The sequence below is a fragment of the Zeus faber genome (assembly GCF_960531495.2).
Source record: "Zeus faber genome assembly, chromosome: 9".
Taxonomy (NCBI): domain Eukaryota; kingdom Metazoa; phylum Chordata; class Actinopteri; order Zeiformes; family Zeidae; genus Zeus; species Zeus faber.
The window spans coordinates 15,443,114-15,462,098 of record NC_137197.1 but is presented as its reverse complement, the minus strand read 5'-3'; the positions used below and the strand labels follow the sequence as shown (position 1 = coordinate 15,462,098).

At 43.0% G+C, this 18,985-nt stretch overlaps 1 protein-coding gene across 1 annotated transcript; it reads right to left on the bottom strand.

Moving 5' to 3' along the window:
* Positions 1 to 1,508: 1,508 nt before the first annotated feature.
* Positions 1,509 to 17,678, bottom strand: LOC307234761 (BICD family-like cargo adapter 1; the record flags this gene model as incomplete). Its single annotated transcript, XM_080006624.1, has 10 exons — positions 1,509 to 2,473; positions 3,279 to 3,399; positions 3,666 to 3,778; positions 3,986 to 4,063; positions 4,325 to 4,489; positions 6,587 to 6,769; positions 7,449 to 7,595; positions 8,235 to 8,354; positions 14,821 to 15,036; positions 17,424 to 17,678. 10 exons carry the CDS (start codon positions 17,676 to 17,678, stop codon positions 2,234 to 2,236), a joined length of 1,638 nt encoding a protein of 545 aa, XP_079862750.1. The 3' UTR covers positions 1,509 to 2,233.
* Between the last annotated feature and the right edge of the window lie 1,307 nt (positions 17,679 to 18,985).

Below are 18,985 nucleotides of genomic sequence, written 5' to 3'. Positions count from 1 at the left end.
CCCTCCGAGCCGTGAGGACGCCGTCCCACCCGGCGTGTCCGCTTGCCCAGAGCGCCGTGTTCTCTGAGCGGAGGCACTCGCACGTGTGGGACGCACTTGGAACAACGAGGTGTGTTGGGAGTCAATGGCTGTTGTTTGTCGTTGAAAGGCTGGACGGTTGGTGTCCCTCCCCCTGGATGTTCGAAGCAGCAGCCGCCGCTTAGGAGAAGACCCTGCCCGTGGTCCCCGGGTGATTTGGGCTTGGACCCCAGGCCTAGAACTTGGTAAAAAAACAAAAATAATAATAATAATAAAATAGCCTCTTTGTTTCCTCTTATTATCTATAGCAAGTTAGAAAACTGTGAGCTATGCAGAATGCTTGCATAATAGGATGTATTATTTATTATGTATTTATTATGGTTATTGGTATTGTTATCATACCTGAACATCCCTCCTGGGGATCAATATTCTTATCTCATATAATTTATAATTAATAAATATACACATTTATAATAATAAACCAATTAATAATTTTAAATGTATTTTATGATTAATGTTGTTATTTGTATTACTATTAATGTGACCTTGAGCAGCTGGGTGGATCCAGTGCTCTTTGGCGTTTGGAATCCATCCCTTCGTCCATATACTACTACTACGACTGTATCACTCCAAATGCTGATCCTAATACTTTCACTTAGCCATGTCTGACCTAATACATAAACTTAAAAAAAAAAAAAACACCTAAACGCAGACATTTCTATACATTTCTAGCCTTACTGAGTGAAAAGCAACATCATAATGTCACGGTATCTATAGCAACGGTAGAATTGATTACTATAGGAGATTGCGTGTGAGTGTAAAGCGTTTTTCTTAATTACATTGCAAAATTAATATCACTACCAAAATCAGATCTTTCTCTAACTTACAATACTGTCATCACTGTGAAGCAAGAAAGGCAAGACATTTCTGTGCATTACAGTCACTATTCATATACAGTATAATATTGTGCTTGAAGAGTTTTATGTCACAGGAGCAATTTTTCCGTATTCTGGCAAACTTTCCCCATTTTAGAATCAAAAATCTCTTAGTTTTTGATTGTTAAGGTATGAGGTCCTGATGCAGATCTTTTAATTTGGCAGCCTACTGTATGAAAGACAAAATGTCAAACAATGCATACAGTAAAATAAAGTAAATGAAAATCTTTTTCCTGAACTCAATTATAGGTAAATGCCAATGTTATCTTGTAATAGGCATTTTGCATGATGTCCAGGTACGATTTCAATAGAAATAAGCAGTAAATTGCACAGAATGTTTTGTTAATAACCACATTTTATGCAAAATCTTAATTATGTTCTCCTTAATTCTATCAAAGAGAAAACTTTGAAGTTTGAGCAAACATAAACATTTTTAAATAAAATAAAGATTTTGCAGCACCTATTCCAAAAAAGGTTAGTCATACAGCTCTGAAAACAACATATTTTTATTTATTGTTGATTGCTTTCAACGATAAACACTTTATTGAGCTGTGGTGTACACATTTTGTTCAGTTGAAATTCACATTTTTAATTAAGTTATTCAGTCTCATCATAGACTTCATATATAAATTATGGCATTGTTGATGGTACAAACGTTTACTCATTTAAACTTGAGATTAATATTTTAACAGGTTCAATGCATGGACCAAACAGATGGTAGAATACTCTTACACATGGATACAGTACATACAGAAACAAGTATGAAGAGACATTTGAGACCTTTCTGTACATCCTTCCCAATCAGTCTTGTGTCCTTTTAAAATGGCAACATGAAATATTCTCAACAAATAAACCTTGTTTTAAAAATAATTCTGGACTTACATTTACAAAATATTTACAGTCTCAGAATCATAGAAGTGTTTCTTAATACATTTGTGACAAAATGGTTGCTCTCTCAGACATAAACACATTTCTAAATTGAAGAACATGTCCGTCTCTCAGCGAAAGAGCCTATTTTATTGTCTTTGTCTGCAGAGGCTCCATTGTCCCCTTCAACCGGTGAGTTGAATGTAAACTCTGTACTTGGGATAGCACTTTGCCTTTTACTCCTCAGCTTGTTCTTCCATTGGTTATGTAGAACGTACTGGGAGTTCTGGTCCAGGAGCTCCACCTTTAACGTCCACCAGTCATTCCCTCCTTCTCCTCACTGCCCTCCACTGCCACCAAGTGTCGGGTGTAACGCGTCTTCCACTCCCTAAAGCAGGAGCACCCGCCTGGATTTATTTGCGATGGTGCGCCCACTTTCCCCGTCTGAGCCAGTCCCTCCACGGGGTCTGAGCTTTGTCCTGGTTGGTCTCCGTGGACCAGGAGGAAGCCAGGGAGGGCTGGTGCGTCCAGGCGGAGGAATTGGGACTGGATCTTTGGGAGAAGGACATGCCATTGGAGTGGGGCTTTCTCTGGAGCTGCTCCAACTGCTGCTGTGACCTCAGCTGCTGGTTGAGGATGATCTGGATGTCGTCCTGGGAGAAAGTAGAAGATGGAGCCGGAAGGAAAGGGTTACCAGGGGTTACAATAAAGTCCCTTCCTAAGACATATGGTGAAGGATCTTGTGCCATTTGCAATGCATCACACAGCTATTTTATACCTTTATTTTACTGCACACACTGTGTAGATACTGTGAAACAAACCCCTACCAACCCTTCTACCTTGGCAGAACATAGAGCAGGGATGTTTTTGGACAGTTCTATTTTGGCAAACAGATGCAGGTAGGGATTCCTGCCTATGGCTTGGCTTTCTTGGCTTTCCCCCTAATGGCTAGAGTGGATGCTACTGGTAGGACACTGCCTCATCCTCATTCAACCACTAGAGGTCATGAGCATCCAAGCCAATAGCTCAGCTTGACAGAGGGACTCTGCTGCGACAGGACCCCTCCACTAATCCACGTCACAATTATTCTTCTGATCCGAAAGCCTTGACAGGAAGAACATATCCGCCTCTCACCTTCCACTGAGGACATTACACATCAGACTCTTCCATCTAATGTCTCGGAATTAAGTTTAGTTCATATGTTTTGGTAAATATCGATGACAAAAGGCGTTGTTGTAGCTGACAATTTCTTGATATTGAGAGTATATTGTTTTGTGTTTTAATAGAACAAGACAGGCAAGGTCACAGAAAGGTGCAGAGAGTGTGAGAAAAGGAAACAAAACAATGAAAAAACAGATAAGCTGTGATGATTGCAGACAATGAACAGAGAGCGAGATAGGCAGAGAGACAAAAAAGTAAAAAAAAAAAAAAAAAAAAGGCTGGGAAGAGATACGCCACCTGCCAGGCCTCCAGTTCCTGCGATAGCTCGAGTTTACGCTGGATGGCTTCCAGCAGCTGGTTGTTTAAGGACATCATGTCTGTTTTACTCCTCACCAGCTCTGCTTCCATCAGGTTCTTCCTGCCATGAAGAAGTCATAAAGTGAGTTCAGACTCAGGGAATTTAGGAATAAAAAACAGACATTAAAAAATAGTATAAAAATTTGGTGCCATTTAATCAAATATGGAGTCGAAAGATCTTTCTGAATTTCAAACCCGGGTCCTCCCAACATTTCTCAGAAGAAAATACAAAGCAACTCATTGATTTATTGGGGCAATGGCTAATTTAACCGTAGCTTTACACTTTTAGCATAAATCGCATAAATATAAAACCATCTAGTCACTTACTTGGCTATGGCTTCATCTCGGTCTCTGATGGCCTGTTGCACCGCTTCCACCTGCTCCTGTCTGCACTGCAACTCCTGGCTCAGCTCCGCATTCTGCTGCAGGAGCTGCAAATTCTGGAGGCAAAGGTGTAACAAGAGCTGTGGTCGCACACTGGTTCGAGATCATCATGGGTCTGTTCTGACTGTGGGCTATAACGTCGCAAAATATTAGGGCCTGTCACCGACACAGATTACTGTCCTCCATCCACGCCCACTCATAATAGACTTGCCACGGGCACCACCGGCGTCCCTGCCGAGCACCTTAATTCGCCGCTGCGTTACCTGATCTTTCAGATCCTGCGCTGCGCTCGGATTCCCACACGGATCGCTCATGCTGTCCACAAAGGCCGGATTCAGCTCCTGGGACACAGACGTTAGGGGAGACGTCAGGTTTCAAGCCGCGCATTCCAGAGATTGACACAAAAAGGAGATTTCCTGTAACAGTGGCCCTTTTGTATGGACACAAGTGGGACAAAGTGCGTATGTGTGTGTACTGCCATTTTGAAAGCAAACAAGCAAAGCAGCAACCTACAAACAAGCCATTGTGTCCCTCTCCTTTTCCTCTCAGTCAATGAAACATTTGCTCGGTACTTTCTGCACCTGCTGCTGTAACTGGCTCACCTGGGGGCAGCATGTGTGGGCCAAGTTTCGGGCGACGCCTTTCAACCTGAGCAGCACTGCCTGCAGGTCTTCCTGCCATTCCACACTGTCCGACCCCTCTGTAAGATTCCTCTCTCGGGTCAATGGGAGCAGCATCTGGAGGACGGACTGCACGTCCTGCCGCACCTACGATTTTGGCAAAGAAATTCAAAGGAAACTGAAACGGTTTACAGTGCGGACTAGGAGGTAATATCTGTAGATATAGGTTGGTGAAGTTGATAAGGCTCTATTTTCAATGGACAAAAAATATAGTTTAGGGGCTATTAAGGAGAGGAGGTGGATTGAATATCTCTTACATCTTTATCTATAATATATTCTTTGTTCCGACTCATGCTTTGCATCCTCCGTGACATCATTCTAGACTCTTGTCTATCTATCATGCTATTCATTATTCTACTTAACTTCCGTTTGATTTGTCAAATGACCAATCGATCTTCCAATAAGCAAACTACTCTGGCTCGCCCCATTTACATGTTGTTACTGATTTTTTTTTGCACAATCTGATCGACCACTCTGCTACTGTAAGTCGACGGCGCAACAGCCATGCAAATGTGGACTTATAGTGCCGAAGCATTCCAGCGACGTTGAGACAAACAGGAAACGTGACGAACGACCCATGGGTGCAGTTTCACATCGCACCTTCCTGGCGGAAAAACACAAACTAAGCGTATCCACTACGCCTGCCACGGGCCGTGATATAGAAATGTAGAAAACTCTTCCCTCGGCTCGTCCTGTCTCCGAGGTGACACGAACAGCGGGATCTTTTGGGGCAACAGGGACACTTTATGCCCATGTTCTCTTGTCGTCTCTATGAACGTTATCAAATGTTCACACGTATAGCGTTGTGGAGGAGGAGGTTACTGTCGCACATAGAGAACTGGCACACCATGTCCTTTCATTATGTCCCAGTCTGGAGGTACGACTGCTCGACTATGGTGGAAATCTTTCATTGTAATCGTTTTTTCGGGGGGAAATGATCAAAAATGATCTCAGTCGGATATACATCAATCTCCTGCCACACTTTTTTTTTCTTCTTTTTTTTTAACGGAAACACTTAATATTTTAATTTATCTTAATCAGAAAAGTGTCATTTTGCCTCTGAATTATATTCCACTTATTGCTGACGAAAGTGAAACGAAGCGGGCTGATCCACAGTGGCAAGATAAAGTCAGTTCCCGCCGCTCCTCCATCAAAATCGCGTGTTTTTGTTTGCTTACATTATCAGGTGGAACAGCGCTCACACATGGCCTCACATCCATGCCGAACAATCTCAGTGAAGCAGGTTGGATTGTTTGGCTTTCATTCATTCAGTCATCCAGGCGTGGGTCTGTAGGGAGAGTATTTCCTCTCACATATACACACTGGGACCACTTGCCCTAAAACAATTTGGAACTGTGATATCGGATTTCAGAAACTATTCCTCACAAAGCTTTTTTAAATACATATAAGGCTATACAAAAGGCACCGTGTCCAAGATCAGACAGATCAGTTTGCTTTTTATCAATGTTACTGTGACTTGCAACCTGCTTGATCTGATGGCGCCTTTATTTTGTTGTTGACAGTAATTTATGTGATTTAGACAATTGGGGATCAAACTGGGACCAAATAAATTCAATAATGTTTGTGCAAAATGAACAGAAATGACGCATTTTCATACTAATATTCCAACTGCTCCAGAAATGTCTCAATAACTCCTTTCTTTTCCCCTAATTTTAGATCAAACTTTCTCAAAGCAACTATCTATGTACACATAGATAGTTGCAGCCATTATTATCCCTATGGATGTTAAACTCTCTGAGAGGGAAGACTTTTTTGTTTTTTTGCTGAGCAGTCAAAACTGTTCCAGGAATAACGTCACTAATACAGTTTAATGGAAAGCTGTCGGGGACCGAAATTCAAGAGTCGGTATCTGGTGTTTTGTTTCCCTATTAGTCCGTGTTGTGTTTATTTTTCATATTTTACTCATGACATTTTCCTTAAGGATCCCTCCTTTCACAACCAAAGCCGTTATGATATCAGGTTTGATTGTTTATGCCAAATCCTTTGCCGCCCTTATGGTAAAACGTGCTCCTTGTTCCCACTGACTAAACCGTGAAATAACGTTGACTCACTCGAGTCCATAACATCCCTGAATTTACTGGAAGGGATTTGCCGACGAGATAAAGTTCCAGTTTTTAATGGTGGAGGAGTGAGGCACGGTGTGTGTAGCGACCTCCTTCTGACCTGCTCTTGGCTGAGGCCTAATCCGACCGAGTCCAGGCTGCCCTCCAGCTCGGCCAGCAGCGAGGTGTCTCCGTGGCTCCGGGCCTCCTGGAAGGACGCCTCCTCCTGCAGCTCCTCCACCCGGGCCTGAAGCTGCCGGGCCCGGCCCCGCGCCGCCTCCGCCTCCCCTCGCGCCTCAGTGAGCTAAACACACAAGGACGCACACAGGGGCGGTAAGACAGGTGCACGCGCTGATAGACACGCGCACACACACACACACACACAATCGTGCCAAGAGATTGTACTACGAAAGGCATTATCTGGTTTGACAACGCTACTGAACAGATTATGTAACAAATTGATTGAAATAATATAGAGATATCTTGTGTCGGAGAGCCATAAAAAATTGATGAAAATGACACAAGCGACGACTCAGAGAGAGAGAAATCCTGACAGGCCAGATTCCGGCTTCAAGCCCAAAATGAAACGTCGTGGAAAGAACCTGTGGAATCCAGAATCGCAAGTGACAGATACAATGACAGGGAGGGGGTTATTGTTCGGCAAGCATTTCCACAATCCCACCGAAACCCGATCTGACAGAGGGAGTGGAAAAAAACGTTTGTTATTGAGGCTCGTTCTTTCTCATGCACACACACACACACACACACACACACACACACACAGACGACCGCGTTGTGTAGGTTTTAGGGTTTGTAAGTGTGAACGGGTTTTAAAGCAAAAAAAGAAAAAGAAAACAGACAACTGTATGTGTGCATGTGTATGTGTGTCCAATGGCCTGTGTGAGTTCCCATGCAGGTTAAACTGTGTGTGCATGTGTTGCTGTGCACATCTGCGTAGTGGCTGAGCGTGCGTTTTTGTGTACCTGTTGGTTCTGCTGCTGGCCACGCTGGTCCTGCACGGCCAGGCGCGAGCGTACGGAGTCCAGGCTCTCCCTCAGCTCCAGGTTCTCCTGGGACGTGCTGTGCAGTCGCTGCTCCAGGGCCTGCTCCTTCTGGGTGAGACGCACAACCTGGAGACGCACACGCACAGTTCCAGATTGATATCATATAAAACGGGCGAAGGAGAGGAGGGGCCAGTGCCTGCATACTTCCTGCAAGGCCACGTCTCTTTATCGGAGGCCAAGTCTGCGATTTATAGAAGTGTTCATAGAAAAGATGCAAACTGCCTGATGACGACATTTATAGGGAAGAACATTTTTGAGATTCATCAAATGTTCATACAAGCCGCTTTTGTTGTTTGTTTTTTTCTCACCGCCACATTCTAAACCACCATGCAAATTCTAAATCACCATGGACTGGATTTATGTTTTACTGTTACTTGAACATTATCCTGCTTCAGACATACCGGTTTCTTACTATATATGTTGTTTTTGGGAGGTTTCTTTATATTAAGATGGGGTATAATAAAATAGGGTTAGTACTGTACAGGGTTAATAGTAAATACAAATATAAATATTTATATATAATATATTTTTTCCTTAACTTGTTTTTTCTTTACTTTTTATTCCATTTCATTATCCTTTTTACTCTCATTTTTTCCCAGACTGTCTGTGAAACACACCAAACCTCACCAGAACAAATTCCTCAGTAAATTCCCCCATTTCCTTGTGATTTTTGAGCGTGTGTGTGCGCCTGTGTAATTCGGTTACCTGCTCCTTCATGGCACTGATCAGCTCCTCCTCCTGGGCCCTGGAATGGGTTCCTCTTTGCCTGAGCTCCTGCTTTAGAGCCTGGAGCTCCGTGGACATGACCTTCTCCACCTCCATCGCCTGCCAGGGCGGCACCACACACAGACAACACAACCCACACACCTGTTATGATTATGGGTCGAATAAGAAGCCCACAAGTAGAGGTACAAGGCAGAAAGCCCCCCCGCCCCCCCAAGTAGTCTTTCACTATGTTTGGATTTTAGGAGAGCTTATGAGAGGGTTACAGGGAAATGCACTATTAATAATTCTTGATGGAGTAGAAATCATATGGAAGTGTAAGTCAAAGGGCCCCTGACACAACTTAGCCTCAGGCCAGAGTTATGAGAAGAGATACCTGAGAACTGAAAACGACAATGAATCTCGAAGACAATGTCCCCAATACTTTACGGAGAGATGTGAACGACTGTAACATGTTACTCGAGTGAGAGTTAGGGATTAGATGTCTGAAAGAAATGCGATATTGTGCCGGTTTGCTGAGGGAAAAACAGATCATACTAACTCTGCTGCCTTCGAGAGCTGCTACCATAGTGGCTCTGCTTTAGTTGACGTTTTATAACGAAAAAAGCAACAATAAACGTGGCTGTGTTTCAACATTGCATGCATTGTGGAAAGAAATACTAGGTCAATTTTTGGACACCGGATGGCTCTGAACCCTAGAAGTAATAGCGCAGAAATCCCTGGGCTGCTGCCGTCCCGGACTCACTGCTGCAGTCCAAACCGATGGAGCCCAAACCCCACACGGGACTCTCTCTCTCTCTCTCTCTCTCTCTCTCTCTCTCTCTCTCTCTCCCTCTCTCTCTCTCTCTCTCTCTCTCTCTCTCTCCGTTCCCCTTACTCAGCGTTTTGGCGGGCCCCTGTCAGCTCCCATCACAGCCACACAAAGGCAGATGAAAGGCCAGACTCGGTGGCAGATGGAGCGGGTGGGGTGGGGTGGGGGGGGGGGGTGGGGGGTCTTGGTCTTGGCAGTGACATCACCGTGCCACGTTAGACAAGCGAGAGGTGCAGGGCGGGGTAGAACGAGGCATCGGGAGGGTAAACAGGGGAGAAGAATGTGTGTACGTGTCTCTGGGAGACGACAAGGGAAATGGGTATATGTGGGGGTGAGGGTTAGTTAGACGAGGTCGGGTGGAGGGTGGAGGTGGAGTGGGGGGCCAACAGACAAAAACAAAACACGGCGTGGCAAGGAAAGCCACCGCGGGGGAGGCGGCGTGTCAAGAGAGGCACGCTTTGCGTCCATCAGCCTCCGTTATCCCCACTTCCATCTTGTCAACATGAACCCCCGGCCACAATGGAGGCAGCGACCCGCTGGGAATTACCAGACTCGAGTCGGGAGTGGAAGGAGGACGCTCCATTTGGTAGGAACACAAAGGGCCAGAGAACATCCCCTCGCCAAAAAACGCCGACAGCTGAGCACCCTGGCCAGCGCGGCCCCGCGGGGAGCGATCCGGGGGCGTGACCAAACATGTCGCGCCGCCTGGGACGCGGGGATGTTTGGCCAACCTCAAAGGAGAGTGAGAGATTTATATCTTTCTGAGCGATTTATTGTGTTTCCCCTTTTTGTCCCCTGGAGCGCCGCGACGCTCTGTTCGAGAGCAAAGGTCACAGGAGGCGGCCTCAAAATTGGGCGTCTCCTCTTACACCAACGGAAATCCAAAGTGAGGGATTTCACAGATGTTATTACTGCAGCAACTGAAGCACGCCCACAGATCCGTGTGCACTGAAAGTGATTGTTACAAAAATATATGCAATAACATTGGTCTTACACTGGACATACTGTAATAAGTTAGTCAGCACATAGTAATAATTAATATCATAATTTCTCATTTTCACCTATACACCATAATAGAAATGTATCCTGTGCATATATATTTGTATATTTGTGTATCTTAAATATCTGACACTTTCTGTTTTGTATTTTTTGGCAATTTATATATGTTAGACATTATATTTTATTTTATTTGTGTTCCCCTTTTTTGCACTGTTAAGCATTTTATTTTTTAAGGTTTATTGTCTGTACTCAGTGACATCACTGGGGGCGTGCGGACCGCGCCGGGTGACACCATCAGAGTTGGGTGCCACCACGGCCAGCGAAACGCGCGTCTCGCCCACCCAATCAAAAGTCACTGCGCGACCAGAGGGATCTCCTCTCCAATAAAACAATAAAACCGCGCGTTTTTATTGTGGATGTTTTTACTTTCCTTCGTTTCCTAATTGAATGAAACCAAAAGGCAGTCCCTCCTCCCCGCCAACGTGACCAAGGGGAGTTTCTGCACCGGGTGGCACCAACCCTAGTGACGCCACTCTCTGTGCTGGAGTGGCCCAAACCTCACCAGAAGAAATTCCTGGTATATGTAATTGTACCTGCCGAAATCAAACCCGTTCTGATTCTGAAACTTTGGTTGATTTCTATGCGAAAGGCACTTTGTACCAACAGATATGAATACACTTCCAAAAGGATTATCTCTCTATCTATACATTTATTTTTAGATTTTCCTCCGGCCGAGTATCCCAAAAATATGATTTTGTCTAATCACCTTCAGGGAGTTTTCTTTGTCTTAGTTTCATTGAAGTAAACACTTGTCACTGGCAGCACAGTATTGTAAATGACTCACCACTCAACTCACCAACTTCCTTGTTGAGGGAAACGCTGTTTATTTTATTTCCTTGAGATAAAAACAACTGGAATGATCTCTAGGGAATCTTTATACACCATTTGCTCGCATGAAATTAAGTAAAAGTTAACCTCAAAAGTTGACCTCAGAGTGTGACGAAAACTAAAAAACAACAACATAATAAGCAATTGTTTTTTTAATTGCGCCAACCAATTAAAAGAATTTACAGCTTTTCAAATCGGAGCCAAACTCTCGTGGCAAACATTTCTTATCCACAAGACCAGGAACATTTCAGCATATCAGCATTTCTGAGAAATATCAGTGCAGTGATAAGCCAAGGATCTTTTGCCAATGCGAAGTAAAAGTGTTTAAAAATGTGTTCAAATAGTTTCTTGGTATTTGACGGTATTACGCGGTATTAAATCAGATAAACTTCTGGCTCCACGGCTTTACTTTCCGTGATATACTTATTCTGAATTTGCTAGGAATGCCATGAAGCCTCCAAATGAACTATCAAGTCAGGGAAGCATTTCATTTATTTAGGTACTTATTTATGTATTCTTTAAATAAAAAAATAGACTATGTCAGTGCTTTTAAGTCCATTTTAAGTTAAATACATAATTGTACTTTAGTCCAAACTTGTCCTCTTATTTCCTGGTATAGACTCACATTGTTTTATTTTCACTTGTAAAGCACAATTAGTAACTCTTTCCAGACACAGGTTTTGTTTCTGTTGGCGCTTGTTATAAATGATGAATTTGAACACCTTCCCGTCTACGGTTTCCGTTATAAACCACTGACTCCCTCCCCCGGATTCTCGCAGGAGCTCAGGTCGTGACCTCCACCGCCGCAGCGTTAAAGTCAAACACCCCCAAACCTGAAACCAAAGAAACAAACCAAACCTTGATGCGTCTTGAGCCAGCGAGGTCTTTCCGTCACCGGGCATCGTTCCGTATGTGGCGTCAGTCGTCGATAACATTACAGCAATTCCCATTAAAAAACACAATGCCCTGATACGACTGATCTCAAACCAAACTATGACAATGATCAGCAATCAACAGTAAGGCTCCTGTGACTTCCAGTAAAACTTAACACCTGAAAACACACAAACACACACACACACACTCACGCCACAGAGGCTGACTCACTCACCGCACCGGGCAATGAGGAAACCTTTTTGCGAGAGCCGTTCCACCAGTCACCACGTCTGGTGAGGGAGACGTGGTGGGGTGGAAATACCCCGGGACGCTTCACCAGCCTCTCAATCACTTCCCCTCCTCCTCCACCTCCTCCTCCTCTGTTTCCAGCACTTTCTGAAGAGCTTGTCAAGTCGGGCCGCAGGGTTGGAAAGACGAGCACAGCTCTATAATTTGAGGACTTCAACTTAAAACATTAAGCTTGTACCCGTGCCCTGATTTGTCTCTCTGGTGAAAATGGTCAGTCACGCGAGACGCTTTACGTCACAGCCACAATGATTGGCGAAACGCTCTGTTTACTGATTGCTTTCAGGCGCGTCGAGTGCGGCACTAGAAGGACACTCGCCCTTCAGGCCAATCAGGAGCCTACGTTTCACTGATAAGAGATCATAAGCTATGTCACTGCCGGGTTTGGTTATAATGCACATTATTTTGTCCTGAGTAATGGTGATGGTCTGGTTTTAAGAAAACAAATGCAAAAGAAAATTATGTAATTTGGCTGTACATCAATAATAATAACAATAATAATAATAATAATAATCATCATCATCATCATCATCATGATCATAATCATAATAATAAAAATAATAATAATGATAATATACACGGGGTCCGTAATCTATATCAATTGCAATTTATTGAGTTCCAATGGAACGTAACATGAGTTTGTGCTCCTCTTTACATCAGCATTACGTCTAAAACAGGTTGAATTTTCAAAGTTTCCTTTGAACACAGCATTGGCTGACGTAATGATGCAGGGATGCGAGTTTTCCAAGTCGGGTGATACGCAGATTTACTAATAGGATACACTTGTTGAGTGTTATGTCTTAGCAGGTGGCTTTCTGCAGAGTCCTGCCTTACGGTGTCTCCGTAAGGGAGGAAAAACTGCACGGGCTGAAAACTGCATGTCCCTCAGAGACATTACATCAACTTTTTAAACTTTTTGGACTAAAAAAAAAACCAGACGCGATTCGCACCCGTTGCTCTGGAGCTGCAAGCGAACTCCACGTGTGAGGACACAAACAAGGAATATGTTTTGCACTGTTTTAGACTCCTACAGTTTGTGTGTTAGGACTGGCCGCAAAATAACACGGCACACAGGACCTGGCACCTGGTTAGATGGAACAGAATGCGTTTCTATTTACAAAAAGGGCAAAAGAATAAAATATCAAATGAAAAGCCCTGCCGACTTCAATCAGGTAAGGCAATACACACACACACGCACACACTCACACATTAAGACACAGATATACACATGCGTAGTCTGTAACCACGACAGAGCGATGGGAGTCTACACTACGTAGCTCGCACGGCGCAAATCTGTGTTCGTAGCCACACCCTGCGCAAATTGAATTGGTTGATGATGTCACAAAGTGTCTTACTCCACGTCTCACCCCACCACCCGACGGGAACTTTTAGAACCTTGGTGTGTGGGCGATGCACGGACGTTCAACTACTGTACTTCCATTCAAATTGAGTCTGTTTTTCATTAATTCTTTCTCTGTATGTGGATCGAGGTGGATGAAACTTGAACCACCGTTTCTAACGAGACCTCAACCGTGTCCCTGGCTCCAGCGGTTGTCCTGTTCCAGACACTTTTAGGCCGAAAAGTGCCAAGGAGAATAATAATAATAAAAATCAGAACAATAAAAATATCCAATGTCCATTCCTACAGGATGGACCCCTAATAATAATAATAATAATAATAATAATAATAATAATAATAATCTTTATTTGTATAGCACCCTTCATACACAACATGCAACTCAAAGCGCTTTACATTAAAAGACGGCCTTCTGTGTTTTCTCTCGTATCTATACCACAAAAGTGTTTATAAGTTAAGTTTGCTAATAATTTGAAGAAATGTGCCTTTGTTATAAATACCTGATCAATAATCTGGATATCATTTTGTTTGTGTCTTCATGAAAAGGGTAAGGTTACTCTATTGTCATATTATGACACTATTTTGTGGTCTACAGTTGTATTGAAAAGAAGACGTGAGCTAACTTTATTGATTGTCTGAAATATTTGATGGAATTGTATTTAAAGTTATGTTTTCTGGCATTAATCATGTACACATTTTAATGATCATAGATCAGATCAATGTGATGAAGGATAGCTGGGTTCTTTCAGAATAGGATTATAAATATATGAGCAGATATCCATATGGTAAATGCGTCCAAATTCCCCATTCCATTCCTGGCCTATGGCTTGTTCCTCCTGCCCTAGATTTATATTAAAATCAAGTCACGGTCCTACTTCTCAGCCTTTGAATCCCTCGTCTTGTTTACATTGTGTTTGCATCCTGTCCCAGTCCCAGCCGGGATCATTTCCCTGAGGCAAACAACTCCAAAGAATCTCTTACAAAACCTGTGAATGGCCCGCTTCACCCACGTCACCTCCACCTTGAGCCTCTAAGGTGCTTTTAGATGTTATTGCTCATACTTGGACATTCAGCATCTCACCGTGGCCTTGTTCACAGTTTCTGGCCTCGCTCTAGAACAGATTACACCAAGTCAGACTGATACCAGGCGGTGAGACAGCATTGTGTTTCAGGATACGGATTGGGTAACAGCCCGGCTGGGGTTTGGCTCGAAACCCTTGAGAGAGTGAGACTTTGTTTCAGGGAGGTTCTGATGGATTCTCTTTTCAAGCAACTATCCCGTTTCTTTGACGTGCTTAAATACGCGCTTCCCATTCCCAGACGGGGAGACTCACGGTGTCGAGCTGCTCGTGGAGGAGCTGCTTCTGTTCCATGTGTTCCTGTTCCGCTTGGCTCTTCTCCCGTTGAGCCTCGCCGAGGGCCTGAGTGAGCCGCTCCGCCCGGGCCCCCAGCTCCCTCACATCCCGCTCCAGGTCCCCCACCTGGCTCTCCCACTGGGACTGGCAGCTCTCCAGCTTCAGCCGCAGATCATGCCGTCCCTGCTCCAGCTCCTGTGCACGTTCAAAAAAGATCACGATTTGGGGGGTTTGGAGGGTTTGAACAAAACATAATAATAATAATAATAATAATAATAATAATAATAATAATAATAATAATAATGATAATTATAATTATAATTATAATTATAATTATAATTATAATTATAATTATAATTAAGTTCCCAGAACACTGAAAAGTCTCCTTGACTTTATATGTTATGAAAGGCATGGACATAGGGTTATGCACAGGCATGGTGCTCAAGTCTGGTCAAGTCAAGTTTATATTGTTTGCATTGTTCCGTCTTGATCTTGCACTTCACACACGACAAGTATACTGTATCGATTTCTTTTGGAGAGAATGGAGGGAATGCAGAAACAAATATATGAAAAAAAAAGTCGGGCACGGACAATTGCAACAGAATTATATTCTAATTAGAATGCATATGCACAGATATACAAATAACATATGCACCTACTGTATGCACCAACACATACGAAGAGTATGTGCAGGATGTGTACAGCAGTAATGTAAGAGGATACAAAACCCAAACACGTAAATCACTATGACAAGCAAGGAACAACAGGGCCTTTGACATGGAAAGTTAATGACTATCGATTCCTAAAAAGGTTATGTAAGATTTTGGCCATCGACAGTATGAAGCCTATCTGGATGGACACAGCCTCACTAATCATCCAGTGAAGATCTGCATTGTCTGCAAAGTGCAAAAATGCTATCTTAGTTAGACATGACAATTGCACATTTCAGGCTGAATATAAAGTGTACTATAATGCTGACGACAACCCCGCATCCCCCCGCCCCGGTGGATTAATAAAGTTAGTCTTATCTTATCCTACAAAGTGTATGAAGTGTCTTTGCCCCGGGGTACAAGCCTTTATGTGACATAACCATTCAAGCGATACTGCTGTAGATGAGACTGTAACACTAATGGACTTCACATTGAATGTGTCTCAGCTGAGCTCTAAAGTGGATTTACAGGGTTTTTTTATTTGTTCTGCCTGGATTGGGTTATTTTTTCAAATCATGTTTTCTTCAAAGAGCTTAGAGGATGTATTGTGTGCACTTTGTGAAAGCCACCCTGTAAATAAACTGGGGACAGTGTTGCCTTTTCCCCACTGCAGCTCCCAGTCTAAAGAGAGAGACATAGAATAGGAGTTCTGCTTGACAAAAAAAACCTCAATGTTAAGGAGCTGAAAAGCTGAAATATTATGCAAGCAGACAATCTGATGGGCCAGTGATCCTCAATTTCTTTCATACCAAGGATCCTCAATTTGCCATTGGTTACAGATAGGATTTTATCTCTGGAATGAATCCCAATGTGAGTCCAACGTTCACACCTGTCTATACTGTAGTTAGGGAGGTAACATTAGAACTAGGATCAATCTTCTTGGAAATTAAATAAAGGTGAAGTTTAACTATTGATATGAGATAAGTACTTGAGTACTTATAAACGTTCACTTATGTAGAAATGTCAATGTGCTCCTTTCACAAATTATTTCAGTAATTATGTGTCAGTGTCTGGGTACTTCTTCCACCACCGCATGCAAGACACAGAAGAGCAGGGGCCTCAAACTACAGGCCCGGGGGCCACATCTGGCCCACAGGACAATTTAATTTGGCCCGCTACATTTATTTTAATATATGTTCAGAATATAAAACAGAATAAATCAGAATATAATAATGATTCAAGATTTTTTTTTTTTTTTATGTGACAAATAAAAAATCTTGAATCTTGAATCTTGAATTTCTTTATGATTATATGTTTTAACCGTTTTTAACCGATTATTTTGTTATTTGTATGATTATTATTATATTTATAACTGTAATTATTATTATTATTTTTTATAAATTAAGTATTATTATTATTATTATTATTATTATTATTATTATTATTATTAATACAAATAATAATCATAATAATTTCCTGAATTTACCTCCAGGAATTGGTTATGTTATTAGGCAATTCACTAATGCATGATGTAAAAACAAGGAATGTAAAATAAACACTTCCATTTATGTTATACCCCCAATTGTTACGTGACTCCCACCCACCCCCACCCCGAGCCTGCCCAGTAGTCCCCAGGTGAGTTTGAGACCCCTGCGGAAGAGCATTTTTAAATATAATCCGTTGTGTCTTCTTTCGATGTTACTGTGTTAGTTACCGTATAATACAAACAGTCTTCAAAGCCCCATGAAGGTACAAGCGTTTCATTATTTACACACCCCTCCTTTTTTCAAAAGTAACACAGAAATCCCCCCCTGTTTTATTTTTAACATCCAAATTCTAGAAAAGAAAAGCGCGAGGCGTGCCAGGCTGTGTTCTCCCTGCGGCGGAGAAACGAGGGGGGAGGGAAGAGGAGAAGCGAAAGCCCCACGGTACCTCCAAGTCTTGCGCGTAGTGCCGGTGCAGCCCGTCCGCCTGCTCCTTGAGCTGCGTGTTGTCCAGCAGCAGCGCGTTCCCCAGCTCCGCCGCCAGAACAAGCTCTTCCTCCTTTTGTTTGAGGGCGGCCAGCAGCTCCCCGGGATCCTGCCGCCGCCGGTACTCTGTTATTTCCTCTCCGCAGGAGGAGAAGTAGAAGTCCCCCTCCAGGCCGACGCGCTGGGCGGCGAAACCCCACTGATCGAGCCCATCCATGGTTGAGATGTGCCGATAAAGAAATTAATAAACCTTCTCAAGCTTACGAATGAAGGAGGGGGGACAACTTTGGAAACTTTGGGTGGAGTTTGAGCGAGTTTGAGGTTTCTTTGGAGGCTTTCGGTGAGGTGCTTTCAAGTGAGCTTATCTCCACCTCACTAACCTGTCAGCAGGTTGCAGCAGCTCTGCCCTGAAGTGGGCTGTCCTCAGTCACCTGCAGGTGACTGGGTGGCGTCATCACAACCGCGTTGCCTAGCAACAGCTGCCTCCCCACTGTGCCAAACGACGCACTCGACACCTGCCCTGAACAATGCACGTGGGTAAATGGAACTGGCTGTTTGTAAACACAACATCTATATATCTGTAGGGCTATGTAAACACAACGTGCTATCTATCTATCTATCTGTCTGTCTGTCTGTCTGTCTGTCTGTCTGTCTGTCTGTCTGTCTGTCTTTCCATCTACCCCTACCCTGGACTGTCAAATCCAGAGTGTATCTAGGCAAAGTGGATGTCTGGACCTTTTCTGTGGCCACTCACCAAAGGTCGAAGGTCAGACCTTGAAAGTCTTTGGGGGGGGGGGGGGGGGGGGGGAATAAAAGACAGCTTCCTGACGCATGGCAAGCCTATTGTTTTCAAGGGGAACCACAACATTGGTGCATATGGCAGCAAAGAGCAGGCGCAAACATGAGGCCACTGTATATCAAGGCTTTGCACGGCCCGCCATTGTCCCCATTATCCCTGTTTAATTCACAGAGGGCAGATCAAGAGATGGATGCTAGAAATAAATTCATATGGTGTAGTGTAAACATATGGTAGAATTATATATATATATATATATATATATATATACATTTACATATATATATAATTTATATATATATATATATATAGTATATTATATATTATATATTATATATTATATATATATATATAATCTATATATATATAATCTCTATATTATATATATATATATATATAAAATTAAAATTAAAATTAAAATAAAACGTTTATTTTTTATTTTTTTTTACATTAAATATATTAGAAAAATATCTCGTACCAAACTAATCAAGTGTTGTGTTCGTGTTTTCAACCAGTATGCATTTCTATGGTCCTACTTCTACAAGAATGACAACTGTAAGTCTGTTATTTAGACTCTTATTTAGGCGACGAATAAAGCCGACAATATGATGCGGTTTGACGGAAAAGCATCTGGAAAAATATGTGCTTTGCTTTGGCATCGACGTGGCGTAAGGCTTTAAGGGAACTGTGACGATGACCCCGGGAAGACGTTACTCACACTGGACCTC